The 27,862-nt window shown below is 48.0% G+C and overlaps 1 protein-coding gene across 4 annotated transcripts; it reads left to right on the forward strand.

The window, feature by feature from the left end:
• Positions 1-27,373, forward strand: LEW1 (Undecaprenyl pyrophosphate synthetase family protein). Of its 4 annotated transcripts, XM_087370051.1 has the most exons (6): positions 1-110; positions 348-483; positions 580-659; positions 4,971-5,259; positions 5,482-5,578; positions 27,073-27,373. In XM_087370051.1, exons 1-6 carry the CDS (start codon positions 33-35, stop codon positions 27,161-27,163), a joined length of 771 nt encoding a protein of 256 aa, XP_087226177.1. In that variant the 5' UTR covers positions 1-32; the 3' UTR covers positions 27,164-27,373. The 4 variants fall into 4 exon arrangements, with proteins under 4 accessions (XP_087226177.1, XP_087226175.1, XP_087226176.1 ...); XM_087370049.1 differs by having other exon boundaries at positions 28-483; XM_087370050.1 differs by having other exon boundaries at positions 28-483; positions 5,482-5,530.
• The last annotated feature ends 489 nt before the right edge of the window (positions 27,374-27,862 follow it).

Here is a 27,862-nt window from a genome sequence, read left to right on the forward strand (position 1 = left end):
AATTGGGTGCTAGGAATTGTCCATCAGGAAACATGTCAAACATCCCGGCATGGCCAAGAGCAACGGCACCAAACGGAAAATCATACTATCGAACTCTACAAATCACCAAGGTAAGCTTAGCGATGGCGCAAAACATACGCAAATTCAACGTGATGATGCGCAGCTAAGACCCAAGTTCTCCAATCTGTCGACACGTTTGCCTAATGGAGCCGGAAGCTTTCGGATACTCGTGGGTCAAGCTCTGCTGCTGGCACGTTCTGCAGCTTTTCTGCCACTTCTTTAGCTTCTTTGCTTTGTTCTTCTTGCGACTTCAATCTGCCTTTGCAGCTCCCCTCTGTGGTGTCAAGGTGGCAAAGCTTCCCCATCACGTCGCAATTGTTGTTGATAGTGAAGATGCCTCAAGGTATCCGTGTAAAATTATTCAACTGCTCCGAGGGTTGGCACAATTGGGTATCCAGCATGTGTCGCTTTACGATATGGAAGGTAACTTGTCGACTTTTTCGTATTCTCGGGCCAAGCATTGTGTTGGGCGTCGTTGTTTTTATTGTTCTAGTCTGAAAGCAGTTTTCCTGTCCTAAGGTGCTTTGAAGTCTGCCATCACTGTTCTTGCCGATGCTTTTGGGCGAGACTCGACTGTGCAATTCTATTCTCATGAATTGGTAAGGCCAAATTCTTAAAAATTCAATTAAAAGCAAGGCGTCGAATTGGTGTTTGAATAAACTAAATTGTGCCAAGTATTCGGACAGAACATGCATGTCATAAACAGGACAGCAACCTAATGTTAGAATATATGATCTTGCAACTCTCTCCTATCAGTCTCTAAACTCAGATCAGAAAATACAGATAAAATTGCAAATTATATTGGTGTGCCACTTTTATTACAAAGTGATGCTGCAAAATGAGGCTGCTCTCCTCTCCTGTGTGCCTTGAACTGAAGGCTTGAGTGGGGTGTGACAATGGGCCAACTAGAAAGTAGCTGTGTCTCCATAGCTCCTTGCCCTTCCCCTATTACCTCAACCACTCCTCCATTATTATGAACTCTGATACCGCATCATTAAATCGAAGAGAACGGGCTCCACTGCTCCTCACCCGTGGCAATGAAGTTGAAGACCCAGAAATGACGAGCTTCCGAACTGCAGCGTTGGCACCCCCTTTTCGGGGTTTCAAAGTCAGGATTGACACCTTTAGTGCAAGCGGGAAGTCGTTTGGAATATCCAAATAGTTCTAGGGAACCAACTGCCAAAACGCCTATGGAAGGGGTTGTCTTGGGTTCGTATGATCCCCTGTAATGATGAGGTCATCCACATATGGAATCAATACCAACCGCATATCCCCCTCTGTGTCGAGATAAAGATTTGCTTCTGATGGACTTCGCTGAAGCCCAATCTTTTGAAAGAAAACATCTATCCGCTGGTACCAAGCTCTGGGGGCCTGTTTCAGCCCATATAAGGCCTTCTTCAGTTTGTAGACTTTTGATGGGGATCCTGGAATCTGAAATCTTGGTGGCTATGCCATATATACCTCCTCCTCCAGGGTCCCATTAAAAAATGCAGACTTGACGTCCATCTGAAAAATAGGCCAACTGTGATGAGTAGCCAAGGCAGGGACTGTCCGAATGGTCACCATTCTGGTTGTGGGGGCGAAGGTCTCATCGAAGTCAAGTCCTTCTGACTGTGCATAGCCTTTCACCTCCAATCTCGCTTTGTACTTGTCCAAGCTCCCATCTGACTTGAACTTAAGCTTGTACACCCATTTAGTCCCAATGACCTTCCTTTTGGTTGGTTTGGGTACTAAATCCCAGGTGTCATATTTCAAAATGGCATCCATCTCTGCCTGCCATTCTGGAATATCCTTCGCTTCTTGGAAGGAACAGGGCTCCTCAAGCTGAGCCACCATAGCGTAGTTCACGGAGGGAGTCTTCATGTCGCGTTGAGAGCGCCGCACTCCGAAACTGCTCTCGGGAATGTCCGTGACCCGTGAGTCTTCTAAAGGCTTCAAATACCACTGAGGTAGCTTCTTTTCTAATGGAGGTATTCAGTTCCATTAGAGCAGGATTGATGAACCAAGAATACCACAGTCAGACACCTCCTGTCAAGATATTGGAAGGCTCTCTTTATACCCTAGTTTGATTTTCAGTAGAAGGGGATGTCATGGGCATCGTCAGCGCGTGGCATGCAGGACTGCCATGTGGGTTGCTGCATCAGTAGGCCATGCAGGCTGCCACACAGGCAGCCATGTTAGCCAACCCTACAGTTTGACGCATTAGTAGCAACGAAGGGCCATGTCAGTAACAAGAACAATGCCACGTCAGCACAACAGAGGCACCACATCAGCACCTGTACGGCATTGGCATGTCAGCACCTGTATGGTGTTGCCATGTTAGCACTTGTACGGGGCTGCCACATCAGCAACCATGTGGCAGATTGCCACGTAACAGCTGATGGTTGGTTGGTTGAGCCAACCTGATCAGTTGGCCTAGGTTGAGTCAGAATCTGCCCCTGGTCGACCAGTTTTAGGGTCCAAGGGGCCTATATAAGGGAAGCCCCTTGGCCCTTCATATCATCCACTTCCAAGGCTGGTTTGGGGCAGCAGTTTTTGCACTCTTGAGTCATATCAGATTTTGGCCTGACGAGGACTCAGACAGTGATGTAGCTGAGGATTCTCCTGAGCATGAGGATGATGATAAGACCTAGGACCATCATGCTGAGGCTTGGGAGGAGGAAGGAGAGGCCTCTATGACTATGCCACCTTCAGACCATTAGGGCTGACTGCAGTCCGCTCTTTTTCTATATATCATGTACTTTACTCAAGTCATTTTTTCCTATTTTGTATTAAGGCCTTCAGGCCAAAGGCATGTCCTCCTTTTCTTGTATTTTGCATATCATATGCTCTTTGATCTATAGTATTGTGCAATTCTACGGCATTATGCAAATTGCATTGTACAAACATTTTCATGAATGTACATTTCAGTTTTCTATGGATTGTGTGTTTTTAAAAGTTAAAGCTGAAATAGAAAGTTTAGAGTTGCTAAAAGTGGTTATTTTGGCATACATTTATGTGATTAGATGCCTTGTCATATGACGCGGCATTCCCACTCTCCCTTTGATGTTCCGCCATCTCGTAATGCTTGCGTTCCCTGGTGTCTTTGGGGGGGGGGGGGGATGAGGGGGATGGGATGGGGAAGGGTAGTGAGGGTGATTGTGGTCCTCACTATGGTAGCAATGGAGGGGACAGGGGAGGTGGGGGCTGAAGTGATGTTGGTGGTGGCAAAAGAGAGGGGGGGGGTGGGGTGATGGAATCAGAGGGTGGAGCCGCCAGGGAGGGGGCTGAGTAGTGTGGGCAAGGGCTTCAGGAAGGGGGCATCTCCCCTGAGCTTGGACCCCAAGCAAGCTCAAGGGTTTGGCGGGATCCCTACGACGCTATTGGGAGAACCAAGGTTGTTGAAAGATCAAAGAAGATCTCCCCCTCAGGTGTCTATGGTTAACATAAGGGGTCTCCCTCAGCCTACTCCTACTACTATGTGGGAGTTGACAAGGGGCCACCCCTGCCTACTGATGGCGGCGTGCACGTCTTCTTTGCGACACGATTGCCCAGCTTTTGTCGATCTGCCAGAGTCCAGGTCCCATGAGTATGCTCAACACAAATCTGGGTCGTATGCTGCTGTCTCTTTGGGGTTGGAGGTTTGGCAGCATGGCTCTCACGTTGCTGTCCTGCATGAGGCGACGGCTCTACATATACTGTCTGGGCAGGCTCTTGCAAGGTGTCTCATCTGTCTGCAGTGTAGGCATTGCCCTGAGGAAGATCTTCTCTTGCAGGGACTCCGGCCACTCTGCTATCACCCTGAGCTGAGGGACCCTTCATTTGCTAGAACCGAGGCTTGTGTGGGCGGCGAGTCTAGCATAGTTCCTAAGCATCCTCCAATAGAAGGCATAATGGAGCGTTACTCCCTTGAAAGGTGGGGGAATGTGAGGGTGACTAGGGAGCCTGTAACAGGGTTTGTCGAATCCATGTCATCCACTGTGAAGCCATGATACCTAGGGAAGATGAACACTAGATGAGGGCTGAGGAGGATTGGACTTTGGTCCGCCAAGGCATGGAGACATCTCTCTTGTGGATGGTAACCTCCTGGATACAATCTCGAACCTGGCTTTTCATGGGCGTGAGGCCCACTATGCGGCCCACCAATGCTCTGCCCGCAGTTTGCATCTGCTGCTTGTCCTTTTGGGAGAGGGAACTCTAGATGGCTTGGGGAGTCCAGGGAGCTGCCAAGAGAGCCCTCTGGCCAGATCAAATGGTCACCACCAGGATTAAATCTCGTATAAGCAAGTGAGAAAAACTGCTTCTGCTAGCCAAAAGGAAGAGGCAATGGGAGGGAAGGGGAAAAGATGAGGCAGTGGAAAGAGGAAGAGAAAAGGGGGTACTGCGGATTACAGCCACTAAAAAGGTTACTACTATGAATGCTATTTGCTACTGAGAGTCACAGATGCAAATGGTGTTTAGAGAAAATTCACTGATGCTCTCATGAATATTACAATTGACTGAGAATAAGGGAGGGGAAAAGGGCTACAGGGTTGAGCAGGTAGCAAGAGGGAATGCTTGCTCAGCAGCCAGAGAGGGGATAAAACAGAGTGAGGAATCTGGTGAGGAACTTTGCAAGCATAGGCAGGCTTGAAGGGAAAACCATCGTATCTTGTGGGGACTGCATCAAAGAATGTTGTTTCTGTTTTGTTTCATTCAAGGTTTCTCAATTGCTGTCTCTTTATATAAGATGAAAGAAATGCACAGGAACTTTTAGAATGTGGGCAAATTGTTTTAAGATGTGTCCAATGAATGCAATTGGGTTTCGAAAAGGTATTCATTTTGATAAGCAACAAAAGAAGAAAAGTGATCCCATAGAGTTGCATGCGTGAACATTTTACTGTGTGCATTTGAGCTTGGCTCTTGTCATTCTGAACTCTTGAAATTATCAGGTGTATCCACTTGGGTCTGGTGATGAACTTCCAATTAGATCCATCAAGTATGCTCAGACGATGGAATCAAGACAGCATTACAGTTACCAGCCTGATGGTGACTGTCAAGGTGGTGAATGTATGTACTGCGTCAAGAGAAGAGGCAAGCTGACAGTAGAAGTTTTGTCTCTACATGATAGCAAGGATACCATAGTTCAAGCTGCCAGGCATATTTGCCTAAAAGCTCTCCAATCAGATGCATTATCAAATCTAAACGAAGGGGATATTAATACAAGCCTGAGAGAAACAGGTATTAAGATTTCGTTTCTCTGGAACTGTTTTGTCATGACTGCTTTAGGAAATGTTTTAAAGATTGCATTTAGGAGGATCTCAATTTTCATAGTCCTACTACTTGCAAACCTTACAGACTTACGTGGCACGCAATTTATTAACTTCTCTTGATTTTGTCCAACCTTTACCCTCTCAATGAGATCATAATAAGATGCATTTTGCTGTATTGATGCACATGCAGGGGGTGCAGGACCTGACCCTGATTTGCTACTTCTTTTCAGCAATGCAAGGTGCCTCCATGGATTTCCTGTCTGGAGACTCAGACTGACTGAAATTCAGTGAGTCAGACTACTTGGTTTTATCTCTTGTGTTGTCTCTGGGATTATATCACAGCTTTGTTGTGTTTAAAAGGTGCGTAGAAGAGGACTCAAAACAATGTTTAGCCACATTGAATAACCTTTTTGACCTCCTAATGTATCCACAAAAGAGGCCAAAGAGGCATAGGACCTACAGAACACCATTCTGCACGTGTGGAATGCTGGAATTTCCTTCTCTTCATCAATCCTTGTGGAAAACTTCTGTTCCTATGGAACAGCTAGAGAACGCTTGTGGAGTGGCTGAGGAATACCTATGGAATTGCTGGAGAAATAGGGTCAATGCCCCACCTGTGAGCCCCCAAATAAAGAGAGCTCAGGGGGTTGACACCTCAGCATGTGATACAGACATATTAGTCTGTTTTTTCCAAAATATCACTCTACAGCTCAACCTCATTTTTTAATGATACGTTTTTGCGATAAATTCTTTTTATCTTAAGTGGTGCATTGCCCTATTAGCTAGATTGTTTAAATGTTTTTTCTGCTTAGATGCTTGTTTGGGAGAGACTAATATGAAATCGTATAGTCTTCACAAGCAGTTGTAGCTTGAATGAAGAGAATGTGGACTACTTTTCGATTAGTCTTCTTCTTTAGTGCTAGCCTTTGTTATGGCTGAGTCTGCCCTTCACGTCTGGAGTGCTGACAGAAACTTAGTACACAGACCTTTGTAGAAATGGATGCTCAAGTATGTGTGAGAAAATATGTTTACACTATGACCTTATGAGTGACTATCATGAGATTAAAACTGCACTATGTGTTGTGTTTTTAGAGGATGAGTTTGGGCATGTTCGTGTAATACACGCTTTTGTTTATTCAAGTTGGAAAGCCCCAAAACTCCCTAGGTAGATCTAGATGCCATATGCCATATTAGTAAAGCCTAACTTTGATGCATTTTTTAACCCCTTCTTGGGATCCACAAGTAATTCACTTGCCCCTAGGCTTATTTGCAAAATTAGGTGCATCAAGGCCTTTGGCCTTAGATCTTATCTAGTCCATGCCATCACTTTCACTGACGTCCTTGACATCATATCCTTTTAACCATATACATAAAGTGCAACACAAGATACTATATAATGTCAGTCCTCCAAAGGATAATGCCGACCGCCCTTATGAGGTCACGCTATCTCGACTGGAGCATAACAACATGTGTATGCGTAGTTAGATTTGTAGGGAGTGGGTAGATCCACTGCTAGATGAAAAGCATGGAAGTTTTCAAGCTAGCTGGGCTGGTACATCTGCAGGTACATCAGGGACACATGAGCCAAAGCAATGCGCAGCATCAGAAGGGAAAAAGGGCTGCGACTGTACGACAGATAAGTAGCAGTAGATGATGCCATATGGAAGGTCTACATTAGTTTGCACAGGTACATAGGGCCAATGAATACAGAGGGCCTATTCACAGGTCCTCAGTCTGCAAAGGATGGCCAGCTGTCTGCAAGGAATATAGAGCAGACTACATTGGCAGAACTGCTACCAATAGGTGCTGAACAAGTGCTTGTGGGTCGACAGCAGGGAGCAGATCAGGTTGGTGGAGAAGGCCTGCTAGTTAGGCTGATATTAGATTGTTTGTCGACAGACTGATGATCAGCTAGTCTGTCAGTTTCTGGGTGGCTGGTCTAGAAGGGCATTGGCCTATTTTGCTAGGGTTTTTCCCCTACGTAGAGGGCCTAGGTAGGGGCCAAAGTCATTTAAGGACCACTCTCTTTAGGCCACATTCCAGGGCAGCAAAAGGTAGGTACAGTTCGTGTTAGAGCAGACACACATCAGATCCAGAATAGACCTTGGTGCAGACCAACTTCCAGTAGGAGAGCATAAGGATCTGCAGAGGAACCGTTTGTCAACAAAGAACAACTGAATAGAACTTTCGTAGGAGTGCTCAGCCTTGAGCAGCTATTGAAGCTGACCACAGATGGAAGAGTTTCTACAGAGGATGCAGTAAAATAGAGCCCTACTTTGGCACCTTACCTCAGAGATTGTTTCCAGAGGTGTTGGTACATGTGTGGGTCAGTTTTGTTACTAAAGGTTCATCTATATTCAGGCCACAAGTTTACGCGTTCACCACCGCTCATCATGACGAACTTTCAGCCATGAAGGAGCAATACAAGGATGATACTGATTTCTCCAGCATATGGAATGAATTGACTCAAGGAGGAGGTCACAAAGATTACTACCTCAGCAATGGGTATCTATGGAATCAGAACCGAATCTGTGTGACAACAGATTTGAGGCCAAAGGTAATTGAGGAATGTCATAACCCTGCTTCCTTAGGGACATAATATGATCTGGACAGTGGTAGAGAGATTTATTCAAAGTATCTCCTATGCTGCTCCCACATGCATCACAAGTTACAACAAAGGGTTTTCCAAGATCTGGCAAGATAATAACGGGTTCAAAACACAACTTTTGCTTCAGCTCTTCAAAAGCTACATTTTCCTTTGGTCCCCACCGAAACGGTACAGCTTTCTTCTATAAAGCATGCAAGGGAGAAGCAATTTCTGCAAAGTACTTTATAAACCTCCGATAGTATGAACACAACCCAAGAAAGCTTCTGACTTCATGCGGATTTTTCAGATTTGGCCAACTCCTTATGGCCTCAACTTTTGCAGGATCCATCTTGACTCCATCCTTTGACACCATATGATCGAGAAAATGAATCTCATGCATAAAGAACTCACTTTTCTTGGTGTTTATTAACAGCTCGTGTCTTTTCAACTCTTGAAACACAATAGTGAGGTGTTTCCTGTGCTCCTGCTCATTTTTAGAGAACACAATGATATCATCAAAGAAAGTGCCCACAAACTTTCTGTGTGCTCTAAAAATTCTGTCCATCATTCTATTGAAAGTGACAGGTGCATTAGTCAAACCAAAAGGCATCACAAGGAACTCATATAAGCCAAATGAAGTGCGGAAGGCAGTCTTGTAGACATCTTCAGGCTTTATCCTTATTTGGTGGTATCCACTTTTAAGGTCAATACAACTGAACATTGAGGGACCTTCCAACCGATCCAATATATCATCAATGCGTGGAATTGGAAAACGGTTCTTAATTGTGACTTTATTCAAAGCCCTATAATCAATACACATTCTCCAACTGCCATCCTTCTTTTGCACAAGCAACACATGGGAACAATAAGGAGAATTACTGTCATGTGCATGGTGTACCTAGGGTTGGATAGCAGGTTAACGTGGGTTACGGGATAGCATAGGGCTGGTTGGCTATTTTTAGCCGAGATCGCTATATATAGAGATTGATTCATTTATAGTGCTTGCTTTATGTGGAGGGAGCTATTCATAGCATTGTGCTATCTATAGCGGGTTTCCTTCTATATAGAGGGAGAACCAGTGCTGTTGTGTAGATCAGTTGAGCGCTCCTCAACTGATGGATGGGGCTTGGACCCAGGCCGGAACTGTGGCCATCTACATGGCGGATCATAGGTGGTGTATTGAAGGTCCTCTGGACGGGCTCAGGTGGTATGGGACGCCTAGGTTAGATACGGGCCTATGGATGAGTCAAGCTGTAGCCCACATGCTCGGGGGTGGTCGGGAGGATCGAGGCACCTGCGCTATGATTCTGGTTGGATTGAGGACGAGATTCTAGGTTAGTGATAGGGTCAGATCTTGCGGGGTCGTGTCATTTGATATCAGAGCCGTTCTATCACGATTGAATTCAACGCGAGGTATGCAAAAAAGATGTCTTCCAGGTACGCTTTTTGAGATTGCTCTTGCAAAACTGAATTTCCGCTCATGTATGGGCTGAATCGTTGGCTGATGATGTGCACTCATGATTGGGAGATTTGTGGAAGGAATAGAAGTCCATAGGCTGTGTGCTCTCTTGGTTGCTACGTGTTTGGAAATCGTGATTCTCTGAGAAGGGTAGGTGATGAGAAGACTTGATGCTTTCAGCAAGAGAGATGGGGATGGATCGTTTTTGACCTATAACTACCCACGCTTGGGTTGTTGATGTGTGGGGACGCGTGAGAGTGGGCTGGTTAGGGAATGAATTCGCTCTAGGTTCTCAAGGATGAGATTCCTACCCTAGAGACCTAGATTTGCTGCAATTGAGAAGTCGGAGGAAAGAGAGGGTGTTCATAAGCCAGAGAACGGCTTGTGTAGGAGATTGGGGCATCAGAGATAGGGGCGATATGATTGGGGGCAGGCGCTTGGCTTTGGGAAGGAGCGTATGGCGCGTTTTGGCTATTTTTGGATGGTTGGAGAAAAGCGGAACCAGATCTATTAAAAGCGAGACTGTTTTTGGTACAAAAAAGCAGGTTGCTTTTTTGTTTTTCTTTAGCAAGGAAAGCACTTGCTCTAAATCAAGTACCCACCCAAAATTCACCTAGCTTTTGATGGCCCTTCCTGGCTATTTATATACCGGGGATTCCTCTCTCTCTCTCTCACTTTAGCACTTTAGCGCATGAAGGCGAATTTCCCACCCTCTTTCTGTCTGAGATCAGCCTATCAGATTCTCCCTCTCTCCCATCTTTCTTGCTGTCCTCTACCCACCTTCTTCCTTGATTCCACGCAGCACCAGATTCTCTTTTGCTAGTGTGAAGAGCACGTGTTGGACGCAGTTGTTTTTCTTCTAGTCCCTCTCCCGTGCGAGATATTTTCTAGCCATGGAAGGACATGAAAGTAATGAGACACCTACGTTGGATTACTATTTTATTGAGATGGAGGACGAGGCTACATCGGAGGTTATTCCTCGTAGACCTCATGACCTGCTACGAGAGATGGATTCCTTGATGGATGGCAGCTCTTCACTACTATAAAACCCCTCAGTACTAGAAATATATTGAAGAAGGCTCATGCTGTTCTAAATGTAGACAGCTTGTTTTAGAGTCTTTATACCACTTCCGTGCTATTGAGAAGCGATGAAGAGGTTGAAATTCTCAGTTTTGACCAACATTCGATTATTTTTTGGCTCGACTGGATCTTTTGAACCACGTTTGGTTCAAGAAGCTCCCCAATTTTGCATGAATTATAAACTGTCTTGTTATTAAATTGACCAGGTTTTGGTTAACTTGGGTTTGATTTGTAACTAGTGGCATCTATAATTTGATGATTTTTTTCAAATTATACTTTTCTTGCATATATCTTGAAGTTTTTTAGATATATGGTACATTGATGGTGCCCGAGTATTTGTTACATATTAGACAGATTTAACAAAGGCAATTGGATTTCCCTTTCTCGAATCTTGGTGCGTAGATTCTTGTTTGGTTTCTATTTGAAGTTTTGATCTCGATGTGATTGTGAGTTATGGCGTTTCTTCGAGTCACCGTTTGGACATATGAAGGTTCTTATTGATTAGACCAGGATGAGTCTTGATGGATACCTTCTTTGAATCATGTCCAAAGGCGGGGTCATTCTGATTCTCACTCTTTTAGCCCGAGGTCGTGGATAGTCAGGATTCAAGAGTTGCTACCTGCTTGTTTTCTTCTTTGACCTATTGGTTGGGGTATTGTAACACTAGGGGATGATATAATCACATTAAGAAAAGGATTGAGAACGGATTTGCCACCCTGACTCAATCTGGAATCATCTGAGTTGAAGAGGGATTGGCTACCTTATTTACTCATATTGTCCAGTGAGTTTTTTATTTGCAGTATACTTTGGTGGTATGGGACACTAAGGTATGTTACATTTAAGATTCTCTGATGTGGTGGTATAATCCAACGTGAAATAATACCCAAGGACCTCTAGGGTGAAGTACAAGTAGGCTGAATTGAATTGGGGGCAACCTGAGTAGATTTTTTACGAGGGCTGACTAAGATTCTTTACCCTGAGGGAAGCCATGTATTTTTTGGGTTCAACCCTGGAGCTCCATAGTCTAGACACAATCTCAGGGAGGGTTACCGCATCTCTTCTGATGATGGTCTGTCAATGCCTTGTTTGAAACTTGATGTTCCTAGATAAGAGATCCTAAGAACTGGATGATCTTGTGATCGGAGCGGTTTATTGTGCACAAGTTTATACAGGATATTTGGTAGTGGATCTTATTTTAAGAGATTTCGGATTGGATCGTTTCCGTAGTCTTTGGATCACATAGGATGCTATTTCTATGATGGTTGACTATATTCATGTCTAGAAGAGTATATAGCCAACTGAATTTTTTTACTGATTATCCTCATGTAGGGGCCTTTCGAGGATCGATCAAGGGGATCATATTTTTGGTCAGGATTTTGCCCATTGATACTTCCATGAAGATTCTTCCATCATGAGTTATGAACGGATACCTAATTATTCTGCGATGGAAAGTCTGTCATGTATTTCAACCCAAGAATTTGAATTCCAAGGGTATTCTGTTGAGGGATTTTTTGAATACTAAGTAATTCAAGAATTAGGGTTGATAGAAATTGCAACCCAAAAATTGGCCTCGAGGGGTTCAATTGATGGGGTTGTTCGAACAATGATTCCTCGATCTCAACCTAAGATTTTGAGTTCAAGGATACTCAATAGATAAGGTTGATAGAATCATTTACCTTCAGGTACAGATTTTACTATGCTTGTTTACGGATATGTCAACGGAATTAACTCTGTGGATTTTGGCGTTACTTGATTTCTCGAGGAGACTACTCGACGATATGTAACCTTGTTTAGATTGAGAGATTTACTTTCCTTGGGTTAGTTATCAAAGATTGTGGCTTTGGCCTTAGATTCTCTTTGATTTGAATCTCATGGAAAGAACTCAGGAGTGAGTTCTTAGAGGAAGGGGAGTATGTCATGTGCATGGTGTACCTAGGGTTGGATAGCAGGTTAACGTGGGTTATGGGATAGCATAGGGCTAGTTGGCTATTTTTAGCCGAGATCGCTATATATAGAGATTGATTCATATATAGTGCTCACTTTATGTGGAGGGAGCTATTCATAGCATTGTGCTATCTATAGCGGGTTTCCTTCTATATAGAGGGAGGGCCAGTGCTATTGTGTAGATTAGTTGAGCGCTCCTCAACTGATGGACGGGGCTTGGACCCAGGTCGGGACTGTGGCCATCTACATGGCGGATCATAGGTGGTGTATCGAAGGTCCTCTGGACTGGTTTAGGTGGTATGGGACGCCTGGGTTAGATACGGGCCTATGGATGAGTCGAGCTATAGCCCACGTGCTCGGGGGTGGTCGGGAGGATCAAGGCACCTGCGCTATGATTCTGGTTGGATTGAGGACAGATTCTAGGTTAGTGATAGGGTCAGATCCTGCAAGGTCATGTCAATTACTTGGCTGTATTAATCCCTTTTCCAAGAGTTCCTTCACTTGTGACATTATCTCTTCGTGTTGTGCCTTACTGACATGATAGGGAGGTATATTAGGCGGTGAGCCTCCTGGAATTATATCAATTTGATGATCCTCAGGTCTCTTGGGAGGTAATTCTTGAGGAAGTGCATCTGAGAAACAATCTTGAAAATCTGAAATAAAAGCAGCCCTTTCTCTATCTAAAGCAGAAAGAGTAGAGCCTTCTTAAACTGGTTGGCTGTCCTCTTTGACAAAAATCAAGTACACTGAAATATGACGCTTTATTACATTGGAAATACAAGAAACTGAAACTACAGGGATGGACTCCCCTTTCAACTTTACATCGAGTACATGATTTTTGCCTCTATGAGTTAAAGAAATCTTCTTGTTTCTCATCTGCACTTCAGCCCCCACCCTGTACATCCAAGGCATCCCAAGCAAAGCATCACACTCTGACAAAGGCATAATGTAGAAGTCCTCTGCATCCTGATATCCCTGGATATGCATCCTCAACTTGCCAATGATAGGAGTGACAAGTGTGTTGAGTTCAGGGTTGGCCATATCACACATGCCGGATGGCCCCATTTCCTCAGGCTTGATGCCAAGCCTTCCTGCCATATCAGGAGTTATGAAATTCGCCTTTGCCCCAGAATCAAAGAAAAACAAACAATTCTGATTTCTGATTTTTCCCCATGCTCTGCACATCTCAGTTTTTTTCGTTTCCTCTTCATCATGTGCATGTGGCAAGCTCCCAATCACATCTGGAAGAAGTCCTGCGGAAGGTTTAGGCCTTTTGCCCTTCTGATCAGCCTGTTTATCATCATTCTTACCATCATCTGACCTGTCTCTTTTCTTGGATGGGCAATCATAAGAGCGGTGTCCCTCTCCTTTGCATATAAAACATTTGTTTCGCTCCATGAGTGACTTTTTCTCTTCATCAGATAACTTGGTACGGGGCTGTTTATTAGGCTATCCACTCCTTTGACCAGCTTTGAATTGGGCTCTTTTGAAACGGTCATTTGCCATAATTTTTATTTTCAGATTTGATGTCCTTCTTATCCTGGTGTTTGGCAGCCCGTTTGCTGTCTTCTTTCTTGCTGTCCATAAAGCCCAAATTCTTCTCCTGCATCCATGCATATGCTTTCCTTGCATTCTCAATTAATTGAGTCATAGAACCCACCTTGGTTTTGATGCAATAATCACGTAGCTCACTAGGCAATCCACAACAGTACCTCTCTATTTGCTCTTTCAAAGAAACATGCCTGCAAGAGCTCAATGGCAGCAAAACATCCCAAAACCTCTTGGTGTAATCATCAAGATTCTTGCAAAGTTTGTATGACAAGTCATGCCAGTGTGAAAGTACTTCAACTTCAAAAGTTGGAGTAAGCCAAGTAGAAGAGAACACTTGCTTAAATTCCAGCCAAGTAGCAGGTGCATCTCCATGAAGCATAAGGTTGGTGTACCACTTAAGTGCATTGCCTTTCAAAAATGTGGCAACCTTCCTCATCTTGGATGCTTCTGTAAACAAACCCCCAAGAAATGCAGCATCAAGCTGTTGAAGGAATGTGAGGGCTTTGTACCTGTCTTGTACTCCATTATATGTCTCAAACTTGACATGAGAACCACCATCCTTAAATTCTTTATCTACATTTGATGTTGGCTGTCCCAAAGATGGCTGTATTTTTGCAGCATTCCCTTCACTAGGGAGAGCCATGCTTGGCTGAACATTAGGCATGGGAGCATGTGCTGTGGCTTGCACGCCTGGCTGCATTCCCACATTGTCATACATGGCTTGCTTTCTATGCCCAGTTGGTGGTGAAATCAACATAGCATCAAAGATAGAATCTGTACCAAAATATTCAGGTAGCTGCCTCAAATATGGCTAAGGTGGCTAAGCCACATTTATGGAGTGCACATTATTATTTTGAGGAGTAGAAGTGCCCAAACCAAGGCCTTGTGCTGGCTGCTCATACTGTTGCACTGGCTGTACTTTTTGTACGTCTTTCTCAAGTGTTCTTTTGGGGGATTCCTCTCTCTTGGAAGTCACTTTCTGAGTCATTTTTTATGGCTGTCCCTCATGGAAAACTGATGCATGAGTGTGTTGGCCGCCATGAGAAGCTGACGCATGTGTGTACTCACTCTTTCTGTGCTTGTGCTTTCTTGATTCTTCTTCTTCTTGGCATTTGTTTTTTTTTTTTTTTTTTTTTTTGGTTTTTTTTTTTTTTCCGAAAAAACAGTGCTAATTATATTACTTCGAGAACAAGATACAAAAAGTCAGCTTGTAGCTGACGGGCTGCGTACACAAATCGGACACAGCCCTAAAAGGTAACACAATAAATCACTCTCTCACGTCGGGATAAGGCGAGTGTGAATGAACAGCCATCGGGGTGGTGGGTAGCACCACCGAAGGCCCTGTGAGGTGTGCTCGAAGAAGAGGCCCTGAGTGTTCCAAGCCCGAAGGAAGCGTCTCCGCTTCTCTTGACCAGACCGGGAATCTCCCTGAATCTGGTCCCACTGGCCTCTGAGGGTATGAATAATTTCGCACCAAATATCAGTCATGACCTGGGCAGTCGATAAGGAGGTGCCGCCGAGGATCTGCGCGCAACGCGAGGTCCAAATGTGCCACCTTGCTATGCTGCTGATAATCTCCCAGACTGGCTGCCTCTCCGGAACTCCTGTATCCGCCTCTGCTAGGTGCTGCGGGATACCCTCGAGCAGCCCCCAAGTACCCTGCGTGATAAGGAAAGTGGGGTCCTGCTGGCATGCCTCGAATAAGTGATGTAGACCAGGTGCGGTGCTGCACCAACAGAACGCGCCCCACGTGATCAAGCCTAGCTCTGGTGCTGCGCGAGTGAGAATCCCGAAAGTCCACCTCCACACTTCCTGGGCGCGAGGGCAGCTCCACAGGCAGTGCTTTGGTGACTCCTCAACCACATGGCAGATCTGACAGCGTCCGTCCTGGCCTACCTGTCTCAACCAGCTCCCCACCGGAAGACCTTTGTGGGCGAGAAGCCACAGGAAGTAGATCTTCCGCGGCCACCAGCTCTCCCACAAGGCCTTCCAGAAGGCCTGCAAAAAGAATCTGGAAATACCCTGTGCATACCAGCTAGGCCGCTGGGTGGGGGGGCGACTCTGCATCCTCCCAAGAACTCGCCTGCCCAAAGTCGTGCTGTAGGCGAAGAAGGAGGTCGGCCCCTGTCCTGTCACAACCTCTGGCCAACTCCACTCTCCTGGGTCCCACTCAAGCTCTGACAAGGCCCGCCCCTCCCAGAGCCAGAGTCGCCAAAGCTGCAGCTGATCTTGCTCAATGCTAGGGTCGGTACGCCAGACCTTCCCCAAAAGGCCTAGGATCCGAACCCTCTGCCATGGGAGTAGGGGGTCGATGAGTGCATCCTCTCTCCTGAGTCGTCCATCCCCCATAACCGTGAAGAAAGAGATAGAGGAGTCGACCATACGTCCTGCGACCACCAGTGGGATGCCACGGGGGGTGAACTGTCCCAGCCAACGGTCGTCACCAGGCATGAGGATCTGAGGCTCCGGTGGAACCAACCAATCAGCTGGGATCGCTCCGTCGATCTCCGTGCGTCTCGCCTGGGCTCCACGAACACCTCCAGCGGCGTCTGCGAGATCAGCCGTCTCCAGATATCTGTACGTGTCCCTCCAAACTCGAAGGGACCGGGCTGGCCCCCTCATCCAACCATCCCACCTGATGTGTGATCTCTCCCCCAACTGAAGGCCCTCGGCATCTCTGACCTGATCGTTCCAGATAAGCGGCTGGCGATCAATCTCCTCCTAACAGCGGGGAGGGGACTGGATGAGACTGAGGCGGAGCCGCCTCCAAACCATGAGGAGGCTACGAACGAGTGGGGAACGGGGCTGAGTAAGTGGGGCGGAAGTGAAGATCCACCTGAGGGACGGGAGCCACTCTCCACCTCGTCGCGGGACACAAGAACCGACCCCCTGCTGAAGAAGCATCTTCCACGTCTGCCCCCCCGGGGTCAAACCGCGGATGACTAACTTGCCTAGCAAAGCCTGACTCTGCAGCTCTGGATCGATGATTCCCAGGCCTCCCTCAGCCTGCGGAAGAATAACTGTCTGCCAAGCAACCCTGGCTCTGGTATCTCTGAGGCCATCCTCCCCGGACCAAAGGAAGTTCTGAACCAGCCTCCTAAGCTGTGCCACACTGGATCTCGAGAAACACCAACAGGAAGCCACATACCAAGCCGTGGCAAGGAGGACTTGGTTGACTACCAAGGCACGACCTGCAAGGGAAAGCTTAGCAGTGCTCCAGAAAGCCAGCTTCCGTCGGATGGAATCTAGCACCAGGAGAAACTGCTGAGCTGGCGTGATGTCCAGGCCGACCTGAAAACCCAAGTATCTAGCTGTCTGTCCCCGCGGGATCCACCTGAAACCCAAAAACCTCCCCCACTGAGAACGCGCCCCGGGGTCTGTGAGGAAACCAACTGATTTGTTCCAGTTGATTTTCGCACCAGCAGCCGAACAGAAGACCTCCAGGGCCAACCTCACCCTCTCCAGCATCAACTCATCGTCCTGGACATACAGGGCTGTGTCATCCGCGTACTCAGAGTCCAAGAGCTCCGTGTCCTCCCGGAGGGGGAGGCGAACACCCCTGATCCCTGTAGACCTCGCCCGGAGATAGTAAGTCATGGCCTCGGCGAAGAAGAGAAACAGGTAGGGGGCAAGGGGGCAGCCCTGACGCACTGATCTCTCCAAGCCAAAACGCTCTCCCAACCTGCCTCCAATGATGACTCTGCTAGAGGCTGTCCTGTACAAAGCTGAAATGCCCTGAATCCAACCTGTTGGGAAACCTAGCCGCTCCAGAGTCCCCTCCAGAAAGGACCAGTCCACCCGATCATAGGCCTTCTCAAAGTCGAGAAGTAGGATGGCAAGGTGTGATCCGTTGTGCTGAGCCCACTCTGCCGCCTCTGAAAAGGTGAAGACATTGTCCAGGATACTGCGATCCTGAACAAAGCCTGTCTGAGTGTCGTGAATGATGTCTGGAAGTAGAGGCCGAACTCTGGCGCTGATCATCTTGGCTAGGATTTTGTACGCAGTGGTAAGGAGAGTGATCGGGCGCCACCGACGGATCTCCTGTCTATCTCCTCCCTTCGGGATGAGGCAAATCAATCCCGAGGAGAGGCTCTCTGGCATATAACCGCTGCTGAAAATCCTCTGAAAAGATGCTAAGAGGGGCTGATGGATCTGGTCCCAGAAGGAGGTGAAGAATGCCCGGGATAGCCCATCCTCACCTGGGCATCTCTGTCCATCGATGGCCATCAAGGCCTCCAGCATCTCATCCGTGGTAAACGGTGCCAACAGCGTCGCCTGCATGCTAGGCTGGACCAAGGAAGGAGTGTGTCTCCACACCTCCTCGCGGGCATGACGAGTGCGAGGAGCAAGTGGCTCCTGATGAAAAAGGGTCCTGTAAAAGTCGGTGGCCAGTCCCAAGACCTCTCCCGGATCCGTGACAATGTGTCCCGACGCTGTCCTGAGACTCCGAAGCTGATCACCTGCAGCTCTCTGGCCATGTGTCCTGAAGAACTCCCTGCACATCCGGTCACCCTTCCGAGCCCAGAAGGAGAGAGAGGCGTGATAGGAAAACTCTGAGCGACGCTGGAGTGTCTCCTCAAGAAGGGCTCTGGCTCGAAGGGCCTGGATCCGAAGCTCCTCCGAGCCCGGGGATGCCTGCTGGAGCCGCTGAATGGAGGCGAGGTCTCTCCGAAGGGCTCTCTCTCTACCCCACCACTCCTGTCGAACCTGTAGGGCTGCGAGCTGGCAGATCTGGCTGGACTCCTGCAACGCCTGCGCCACCGAATCAACCAAGTCCTCGCACTCGCCCCAGTCTCTGTCCCAAAGATCGCAAATGCTGCTGCGCACGTCCTCCCTCGAGAAGATGGAATCAGGAATCCGGCATGAGCGGGCGGGAAGAGTCTGAGCTGCCGAATCTAATGATAAGAGCACCGGCGCATGGTCGGAGAGTGTCGTCCCTGGAACTATACCGGCCTGACCGCCTCTGCTGATGGCCCAATCACTAACATAGAATCTGTCCAGCCTCTCCAGGAGTCTGCCTCCTTCCCTGCGGAAACCCCACGAGAAGTCCAAGCTCCCGTGCCAACGCCGGAAGGACGGGTCTTGCCAACAGTCCCTTCCTCCTGTCGCAAAGATAAAAGAGTCCCAAGCGGACTGCTCTGCCTGAGCCATACCTGTAAACTCCGGTCCTCTGCCCTGCTGGTCCTCCAAGGTCTCCAAATTGTTGAAGTCACCTCCAACAATCCAGGAATCCATGTCTCGGAGAATCCCTGTAAGTGTCCTCCAGAAGGTGGCTCTACAACGGAGATCTGTGGGGGCATAGATGTTGAGGATTCCAACTCTGGAGCCCTCTAATTCCAGGCCTACCCAAAGGGCACGACCTGGAATCAACGTGCCATGATCGAAAACTCCCTGGGCTAGCTGCTCTCCCACGGAAGTACAGACACCACCACTCCTCCCCAGTGCACCGATCGAGGGCTCCCAATAAGTGTGAGAGCGACCAGTGAGGATCTTCCCACATCTACGGGAGTGAGCCGCCGAAAGCTTGTGTTCCTGTAGCAGAAGTACATCCACACGTCCTATCACTGCTGGCTGAAGTTCCTGTCTCAGAATGAGCTTCCTGGGACCACGGGTGCCAGAAGAGTGAAACCCGTTCACATTCCAGGATACGAGGTGTAGGCTCATGGTGAGGACTGAGAGGCAGCGAACAACTGTCTGCTCGCGGTCGAGGTCGAAGAAGAAGCTGACATTTCGGAGGAGAGGCGCTGGCGCTTATGGGAAGGTTTGGAGGGGGAGGCGGGGTCATCCTGCCCGTCCTTCAACACCTTTAGCAAAGGCGAGAGGCCTTTGGTACCATGAACAAAGGCTTTCTCGAGCCAGCTCGAGATCTCTGAGGTGGACATCCCGTAGAAGGCACGGAGTTTCTGAGGCGTCCAGGCTCTGACATCTTGGGGGAGGGGCCAAGACAGGGGGGGCCTGAGGATCACAATCAGTCTGAATCGTTTGGCGGCGCAACGCCACCGCAGGCGCACGTCACCCTCGGACCACTGAGTCTCGAGAAGCTGCCCACTGGACGGGCCTATCCAGGAACATATCTGAGCATGCGTCTGCTCCCTGAGAGCCTCCCAAACCGAGTCGTCTGTCCAGGACTCGGTGCCGTCACTGCGGAACGTGAAAGCAAAGCTAGGGCCATCCCTAGGGGCCAAGGCGGCTATCTTCCCATCCGCCCCTTTGCGGAGCAGGAAGATACTGATGTCGAGGCAAGCAGGGAAGGTCCCGAGGTCGGCCACGTCCAAGTAGTCCCAGGGGCCAGATCTGTAAAAGTCGCGTGGGAGCTCTCTCTCTCCTGAGACTGAGGCCCATCAGAGTCTGCCACTGAGGGGCTAGCGGACGGAGAAGCCTGCACCGGAGGTGGTGGAGACTCCGGGTGTCCTGTCAGCGGAGGGGGAGGGGGAGGAGGCTGGGGAATAGGCAGCTCAGACTCCTCAGGGGCGGCTGGCGGTGGAGAAGGAGGAGGGGGAACGGGAGCTGCCCTCGACTGGGGAATCGTCGGAGCAACTAGCTCTGCGGGAGAACTGAAAGAGGCGGGGGAGGGGGGGGGATGGGGCTGCAACTGAGACTGGGACTGAAAAGGAGGGGAAGAAGACTGAGGAGGACGCGGGGGCTGAAGCTGCGGGTCGGGAGGCAAGGGGTGCCGTTGGGGGATGGGCTGGGGCTGGAGGGGGGGAGGCTGGGGAGAGGGAGAGAGGGGGACCTGAGGCTGTGGAGGGCGGGCTACCGTCGAGGAAGATGCTCTCCCAAGTCCCTGGGGCGGCTGCCTATCGGGTCTCTGGGGTGCAGCTACAGGTGGGGTAACCTCTGCCTCCTTGCCTTTATCAGAAATCTTCTTGTTCTTTCCCTTTTTTCTTCTAACCTCAGTCCAGCCGCCAGCTAGCTCCTGGTCCGGGTTCCGGCTGCCTCTGCTCCTCCTGGCGTGGCTGTCCGGAGGGGGGAGGAGGGGGCGGAGCGGGGGGAGGCGGGGAGGGCCGAGAAGAGCTGGCGAAACGTGGGCAGGCAGCCGCCAGGTGTCCAAAGCCGTGACACCTCAGACACTGTCCTGGCTGTCCGGTGACTACCATGCTCTGGGTGATGCTGCCGGCACCTGTCACGATCTCGATCACTGTCGGGAGAGTCGCAGGATCCGCCACCGCCACACGGACTCGGGGGGCTCCTGCCGTAGTCACCGCATCGGCGAAGGTATCGTGCATAACCCAGCCGAAGTGGGAACCAAGGTCCCTAACAATCGGCCGCAGCTCAGCAGCAAGACCAGGAAAAACCAGCGTCACTGGATGGCGAGGTATACGGAATCGGGCATCAAAATCTGCTGCGCTGAACCCACGGTACCACGGGACTATCATGATAATCTTCCCGTCCACTGACGTGGGGGAGCCAGCAATCAGGTTGCTCGCAGCTTTCGCACTGGAGAGTTTGAGCCAGAAGATGCCCCTTCCCATAAGGGCCACCTCCACAATATGGCCGTCCTCTAACATGAGAGTGGACTGGAGCCAGTCCCTGATGGCTGATCTGGAGGGGGAATGTCCAATGACTCTGCCGTAGACTGATGTAAGAGCAAAGTCATTGGCCACCTCCTGAACCCGAGATGACTGCTGCTCAGTCAGGATGACGCGGTCAGGATGACGCGGTAGGCATCTGGAGAGGGAGGGACCGTCTGGGCCTCCGGTTCCGGGCAGGGAGCCGCCATACCGCCAAGACAAACTGCGAGGCTTCCGATGAGGAAGAGGCTGTCACCCAAAAACGGGGGGGGGTAGAAGCGGGAGGGTGGAGCCTGGGTGTGGCGGGAACGGAGGTGGCGCACGAGGTGACGGACGGGGGTGGGGAGGAATGGAGAGGCGGAGGGGGCTGGGTGGGGCGAGTGAGCGGGGGGGGGGGGGGCGGGGGTGAGGGTGGGAGGGGAAGGCGGAGGTGAAAAAAAAAAAAAAAGTGAGTGGGCTGGCGGCGGTGAGCGGAGTGGAGCGAGGGGGTGGCGGGCTGGGGTGGGGCGGTAGCGGGGCGGGGGTAGCGGGCGGGATGGGGCGGTAGCGGGTTAGGGCAGTAGAGCGGTAGCGGGGCGGGGGGGTAGCGGGCTAGGGCGGTAGGACGTAGCGGGGTGGGGGGTAGCGGGCTGGGGCGGAGGGGGGGTAGCGGGGCGGGGGTGAGCGGAGGGGTAGTGGTAGCGAAGCGGGGTAGCGGGGCGGGAGGGGATAGCGGGCGGAATAGCGGGGGTAGCGGAGCGGGGTAGCGAGGGAGAACGGAGGGGGTAGCGGGGCGGGATAGCGAGGCGGGGGTGAGCGGAGGGGGTAGCGGGGGCGGGGGTGAGCGGAAGGAGTAGGGGGGGGTAGAGGTACGGCGGGGGAGGAGGGGAGGCTCGCAGGAGCAGGAGCAGCGTCGTCGAAGGAGACTTCTTGGCATTTGTTTGCACAATCTGAGCCAAGTTTTGAGTTAGCTGAGTCAAAGCAGTCACTGCACTTGCAAGCTGTGCATTCAACATAGTCGCATCATTTGACTCACTGCTAGAAAGTATCACCATTGAGCTGAGTTGTAGCTTCATGTGTGGCCTGCTCAAAAGGCATTTGTTGTGCTTTGTGCAGCTGTACATGTGCAGCTGTACACTAGCTGGATCATTAAGGCTTTCCTGCCTCCTGCGTTCTCCTTTGAGGAGTTGTGGAGCTCTCTTGCTCATGGGTACTCACCATGTTTATGGCTGTAATATTCAGCTGTCAAAAAGTGCAGCAAAGATATCCTTCCACCACACTACTGAGACCCACCTCTTGTGGAAGAGTGTGGCATCCCGGCAATGGAACCAATGATACCGGCCTCTAATTACTCAAAGGGAAGTGGAACTAAACCTTTAATTACTTTAGCACTTATTTACAGCTCACAAAGCATATATCACAACCGTTAACCATCGCATGATCACCATTTGGCATTTACCCATTTGTTCACAAACAAAACCACTGAAAAAGAGATGGAGGCTAGAATGCCCCTGCTCAATAAACATAGACAAGTGCACCCGATTGGTCCCAAACAGTGTGGCGCCGCCGCGCCCCCTTTCTGTATTTCTTTATATTTCACAGTGAAATGATTACAAGTTGCATCTGGGAGACCTTCCTTGCCACTCAGCACGCAGCCCCAATTCACTGAGCCTTCGCAAGGCTTTCAAGCATAGAACACCATCACATAAGTGCACTTAACCCATAGGCTCAATCCAAAGGCATTCTCTTTTCCGAGTGCAATTCCATTAGCTGTCCAGATGCAATCACATTGCACCCCAGCTGCACTCTCTTTGAGTGGTTTCCAGATGGCATTCACAAAGCTTTTCAAAGCTCCAAAATAAAATCAGCAAAGTACCCAACCAAAGAATGACTCATGTAGCACTGCCTGGGCACCTGTGAACCAAGGAAGAGGCGGCACACGAGGCCAACCAATAGCTTATGGCAAAAAGAAATTGCAGCAGTAAAATCACAACTCACCAATCCCTGAAAACTTGAACCAAGTCCTCAATCGCCAAGAGAACATAGTAGCCAATGCCCAATTGCATTCTCAGCCAAAGAGGAGTGCAAAGGCATGAAGAAAGAGCATTTACAAGAGCCGACCAGCGAGAATTCCATTGAAAAATGCGAAAAGAAGCACTTCTGACGTGAAGAAGTGGGAGTTCTTGGGCTCAAAAGAAGCGTGCTTCAGAGAGGAATGCATTGAGAAGGTTTTGGAGAAGTTTCATCGCCGGAAAGTCCTCCAAAACTGAGAAAAACCATACCAACGTGTGGGACCACTCGAAATTCAACAGAAACCTGTAGCTTTGCAAGAGGAGAGGCCCAAGAGGCTATAAAAGCAAAAAGGTCCAGAAAAAGCCACTTTTGCAAATTCGAACAGCAAAAGAAGTGCTCATCTGTGCCCGTTCTACCAAACGCACGGAGGGAAAAGCATATCACTGCGAAGGGGAGGCAGAGGGGAAGCCATCAGGCCAAACGGAAGTGGAGGAATCCAAACGGGTGAGGAGTTATGAAGAACATTGGAATTCAGCTGAAGGAGGCTGAAAAACCAGTCCAAAGTGTCAACAGAGGGAGAAGATGAGAGAGAAAACCACACATGTGAAGTTTAGAAGGCCCCGGAAGGTCCAGGAATGGCAAAGGAGCATGTAGAAGGCACTAGAGCCACTTGGAACTCTAGGGGGGCCACTGAAGGTACATGGGCCTCTAGGGGGCCCATTAAAAATGCCACGTCATCATTTCCCAACAACCACTCTTTTGATTCCTTGGAATGCCTTTGGGCCCAGGGATTAATTACACTTATGTGCTAGGCACCATGCCGCGTTTAATTACACATTATTAAGCTCACGCTTGGACTTTTAAAACCAAAGTTGTCACAGTCTTGTAGTACATTAAAGTATTTAGAATATCATGCCTCCGTGACAATCTGGGTACCAAGCTGGAATTCCATCTTCTATCACCTAGAGACAGATGGACAAAGCGAGGCAGCCAATAAAGTCATGCTAGCATTATCGTGGTGTCATGTCCACGATCATCCACAGCTATGGGAAATGTATCTACGTATGATAGAGTTTGCATACAATAATACCATTCACTCTTCCACAGGTAAAGCTCCTGTCGAAGTTGTTTATGGCAAGCTGTTGCCACTACCTGTCTTGTGTACCAAGATGAAGTTCTGGTGGTCGATCAATTCATCGAGGATCAGAAGTCTACTTATGATTGTGTGCCAGAGATCTATGCAAGGAGGCTGAGACTCCACCGTATACATGCCTCAACATTTTGGTCATCTTGGGAGGCTCCCTCATGGATAGATTGCTCTTCTTGCTCATCCTGGGAGGGCTGCCCCTCCATATCCCAATCCCCACAATAAATTGCAAGCTCAAGTGAGGCGAGCTTCACTAGCTTCATTTGTTGCTCTGGATCAAGATGGGATGTCAGAGATGTCTAGGCTTTGTCTCTCAATCCCTTGTCAAGAGGTTGGTTCATCATACCTCATGCCCGTTCCACCAGGACATCCAAACAAGCTTGGGATACTTTGGAGAATATGCATTAGACAAGGAATGAGGCTAGGAATGAGACCAAGGTCTCTTATTAGAAAAGACAGCTTGACAGTGTCAGGATGCAGAAAATTGAGTCAATGTCAGATCATTTCACTAAGATTCAAGAACTAGTGGGACTATAATTGCTAGAATTACAGAAGGAAGAATATGTATATTATTGATGTGCATCATGGGGATCAAGCCTTGTTGGCAAAAGAAAATTAGTGGCTCTTAGTCTACAACTGATTCAGTTCAGCCATCAAAGAGGAATTCAAAAAATGTAGATCATCCCAAAAGAAGCTTTTTAGATACTTGCAAGTTGTTGTTCTATTCTATGCCAAGGGCACTATGACTGACATGCTTTAAGTGATTCAAATTGGGCTGGGGATTATGATACCGAAAACTCTATCAGTGGAAATTGTTTCCTTATTGGTAGTTGATGGATTCCTTGGTTGAGCAAGAAACAATCCATTGTGGCAACATCATCTTGTGAAGGTGAGTATGGGGCAGCCTTAACAACTACATTAGAATGTGTATGGCTCAGGAGATTGATGGCAAATCTTCATGGTGGTTTGCAGCCATCTACTCCCATACTCACTGACAGTCAAAGTGCTATTGCAGTGGCATGCAATCTTATGTTTCATGCACACAGCAAACATGTTGAGATACATTCTCAAAGAAAGATTGCATGCAAGAGTGGTCAGTTTGATCTACTTTCCTACACATCAAAATGTTGCAGATGTTTTCACTAAGGCTCTATTTAGAGAAAAGTTCGAAGCTTTCCGCAAAGCTTTGGGCTCACTTCCATTTGGTGAATGGGATCACTCCTTGGACACCAAAACATTGTCACTGCAAGGGGGTGTTGGAATAATTGTAATATTTAAGGCAGTGACCAATGGTATTGATTAGTTAGGAGTGTTAGGGGCACATTTTTCTTCTAAGGTTTTTCTAGTTGAGTTTAGGTCTATGTGAGTTTTAACCCTATCTTGGTTTAACCCAGGGTCTTTAGGGTTTTGTCATGTTGACAGCCCTTTGTACTTTCATTCTTGCAACTTCATTGCAACAGAGCTCCACGCTTTTGCTTGCTCCACCATTTCCATTTCTCCCACCCATGACTAGTCTATAGTGCGCATACCAAATCATCCAAAACGAGGTGGTAGCCCAGCTCCCAAATTTGTCGAGGATACTAGAGAGTCACGGATTTGAGTTTCTATGTTAAGTCAGTCATTGAAAAGATAAGAGATCTCGGCTGAAGATCCCCAACTTGAGGTTGGTCATGCGTTTTAAGTTAGCATTCTCACGTAGGCTTCTCAAAGTGATGGATCAAAGCACGGCAAGAAGTAACCAAAACTCAAGTGACATAGCCCTCTCCAGATATTCCTAGGCTTGTGTTATCCTATAAGCAATGCTTTGCACTAAAAAAATTAAAATTACAACACTAACTAGGGATTTTCACACTCATTGAAGCCACAATGCCTAAGAAAGAACTTTAACTATCTGCCAATAGTGATGCCAATGAGTGTGAGAGACTGATATGCTGATGCTGACAAGCTGTTTGTAAAATTATGTAGCCAATTCTTGTTGTGTACTAAAAAGGGCAAACTGTTTTTGTAGGAGACTTTACTAAAATTCAAGCCCACTCTGTTTGATCCAACCTAAGCTAGAAATAGGTAGACTATGAAGCAATGAAATCTTCTTCTGTTGTCCTCGTTAGGATTGTATTGAAGCTCACTTCAAGATGCATTGATGGCCCATAGCTTACTTTAGGAGTCAACCAATCTAATCTGCTGTCACTTGGCCGAGTCCAGGCCTTCAAGCTCGTAAAGATAGCATGAGTTCAGGTGTATAGTGAAGAGTTTTGGAGTTAGAACTGGAAGCATTTTATTACAAATTTCGCTCCACACTCACATGATAAATAGGAAGATGTAAATTTTTTCCTTATGTTATAAAAATTGAGGACTAGCATCTGAGTTATGCAACGATGATATTTTTCCTGCTCAAACAGTTTGTTTCCATGCACCCTCATTAAAAAAAAGGGGATTTCATCTTCTTGCTTAGCCCCTACATAATTTCCTCAAATAGCAATTTATTTATTTAAACTCCTGTATGTTTGCAGGCACATGGGCTCGATTAGAAGCATGACAGAGAATTGTGTATCCACAGTGTTGAATGAGTTTTCCCATAAACATCAACGATATGGAAAGTGAGCGAGCTTTTTACGATCTCTATATAATTACTACATTGCTTTGTAATCTGAAAAATGTTAGTGTACTTTCACACTTCAGTTTTTTTGAACTTAGTAATTTATGAGGCAAAGCATGTGTAAGTCAGCTCTATTGAAAATTCTAGAATTTTCTAGGAGAAGCACAGGATTATACACTATTTCCACCTTGTTACCTTGAAGTGTTGATGATGAAAGGGGCAAATGTTCTCAAGTATTCAATGGGCGGATTTGTGGTTTGGATCTGGGTTTTTCTTTACTTTTTGTTGTAGTTGATAGACAAGGGTTCGAAGTCATAAATGCATTTGGCCTCCAAGGCTTTGGTCTTGTGGTTTGGACATTGGGTCTAAATGCTCATGCCATGGATTCAATTCTTCGAGGCACCAACCTTGAAGTTTTCCATAGTAGTTCTAGCAGTAGCCTTTGGTTGCAACTTGCCCTTGGGGTTCCTATATGAGGTGAGGAGGCGCTTTGTGGTCGAGTACGAGGTTGCGAGGCCTTTATATTATGGAGATATTGATCAACGTCAGCCTTTCTTCAAGATGGCCCATAAAATGATGTCCATATGCTCTTCTCTTCAAGCGAGATTCCACATCACACAAGAGTGTTTCTTATGGTTGGCTCCCTACCAAAATACACAAAATGTAAGGAAGAATGTTAGAAAAGAGAGTGGGAGAGGTTACTT

This window comes from Dipteris shenzhenensis, chromosome 31, assembly GCF_047967505.1.
Source record: "Dipteris shenzhenensis isolate YYH24624 ecotype China chromosome 31, Dip_SZ_1.0, whole genome shotgun sequence".
Taxonomy (NCBI): domain Eukaryota; kingdom Viridiplantae; phylum Streptophyta; class Polypodiopsida; order Gleicheniales; family Dipteridaceae; genus Dipteris; species Dipteris shenzhenensis.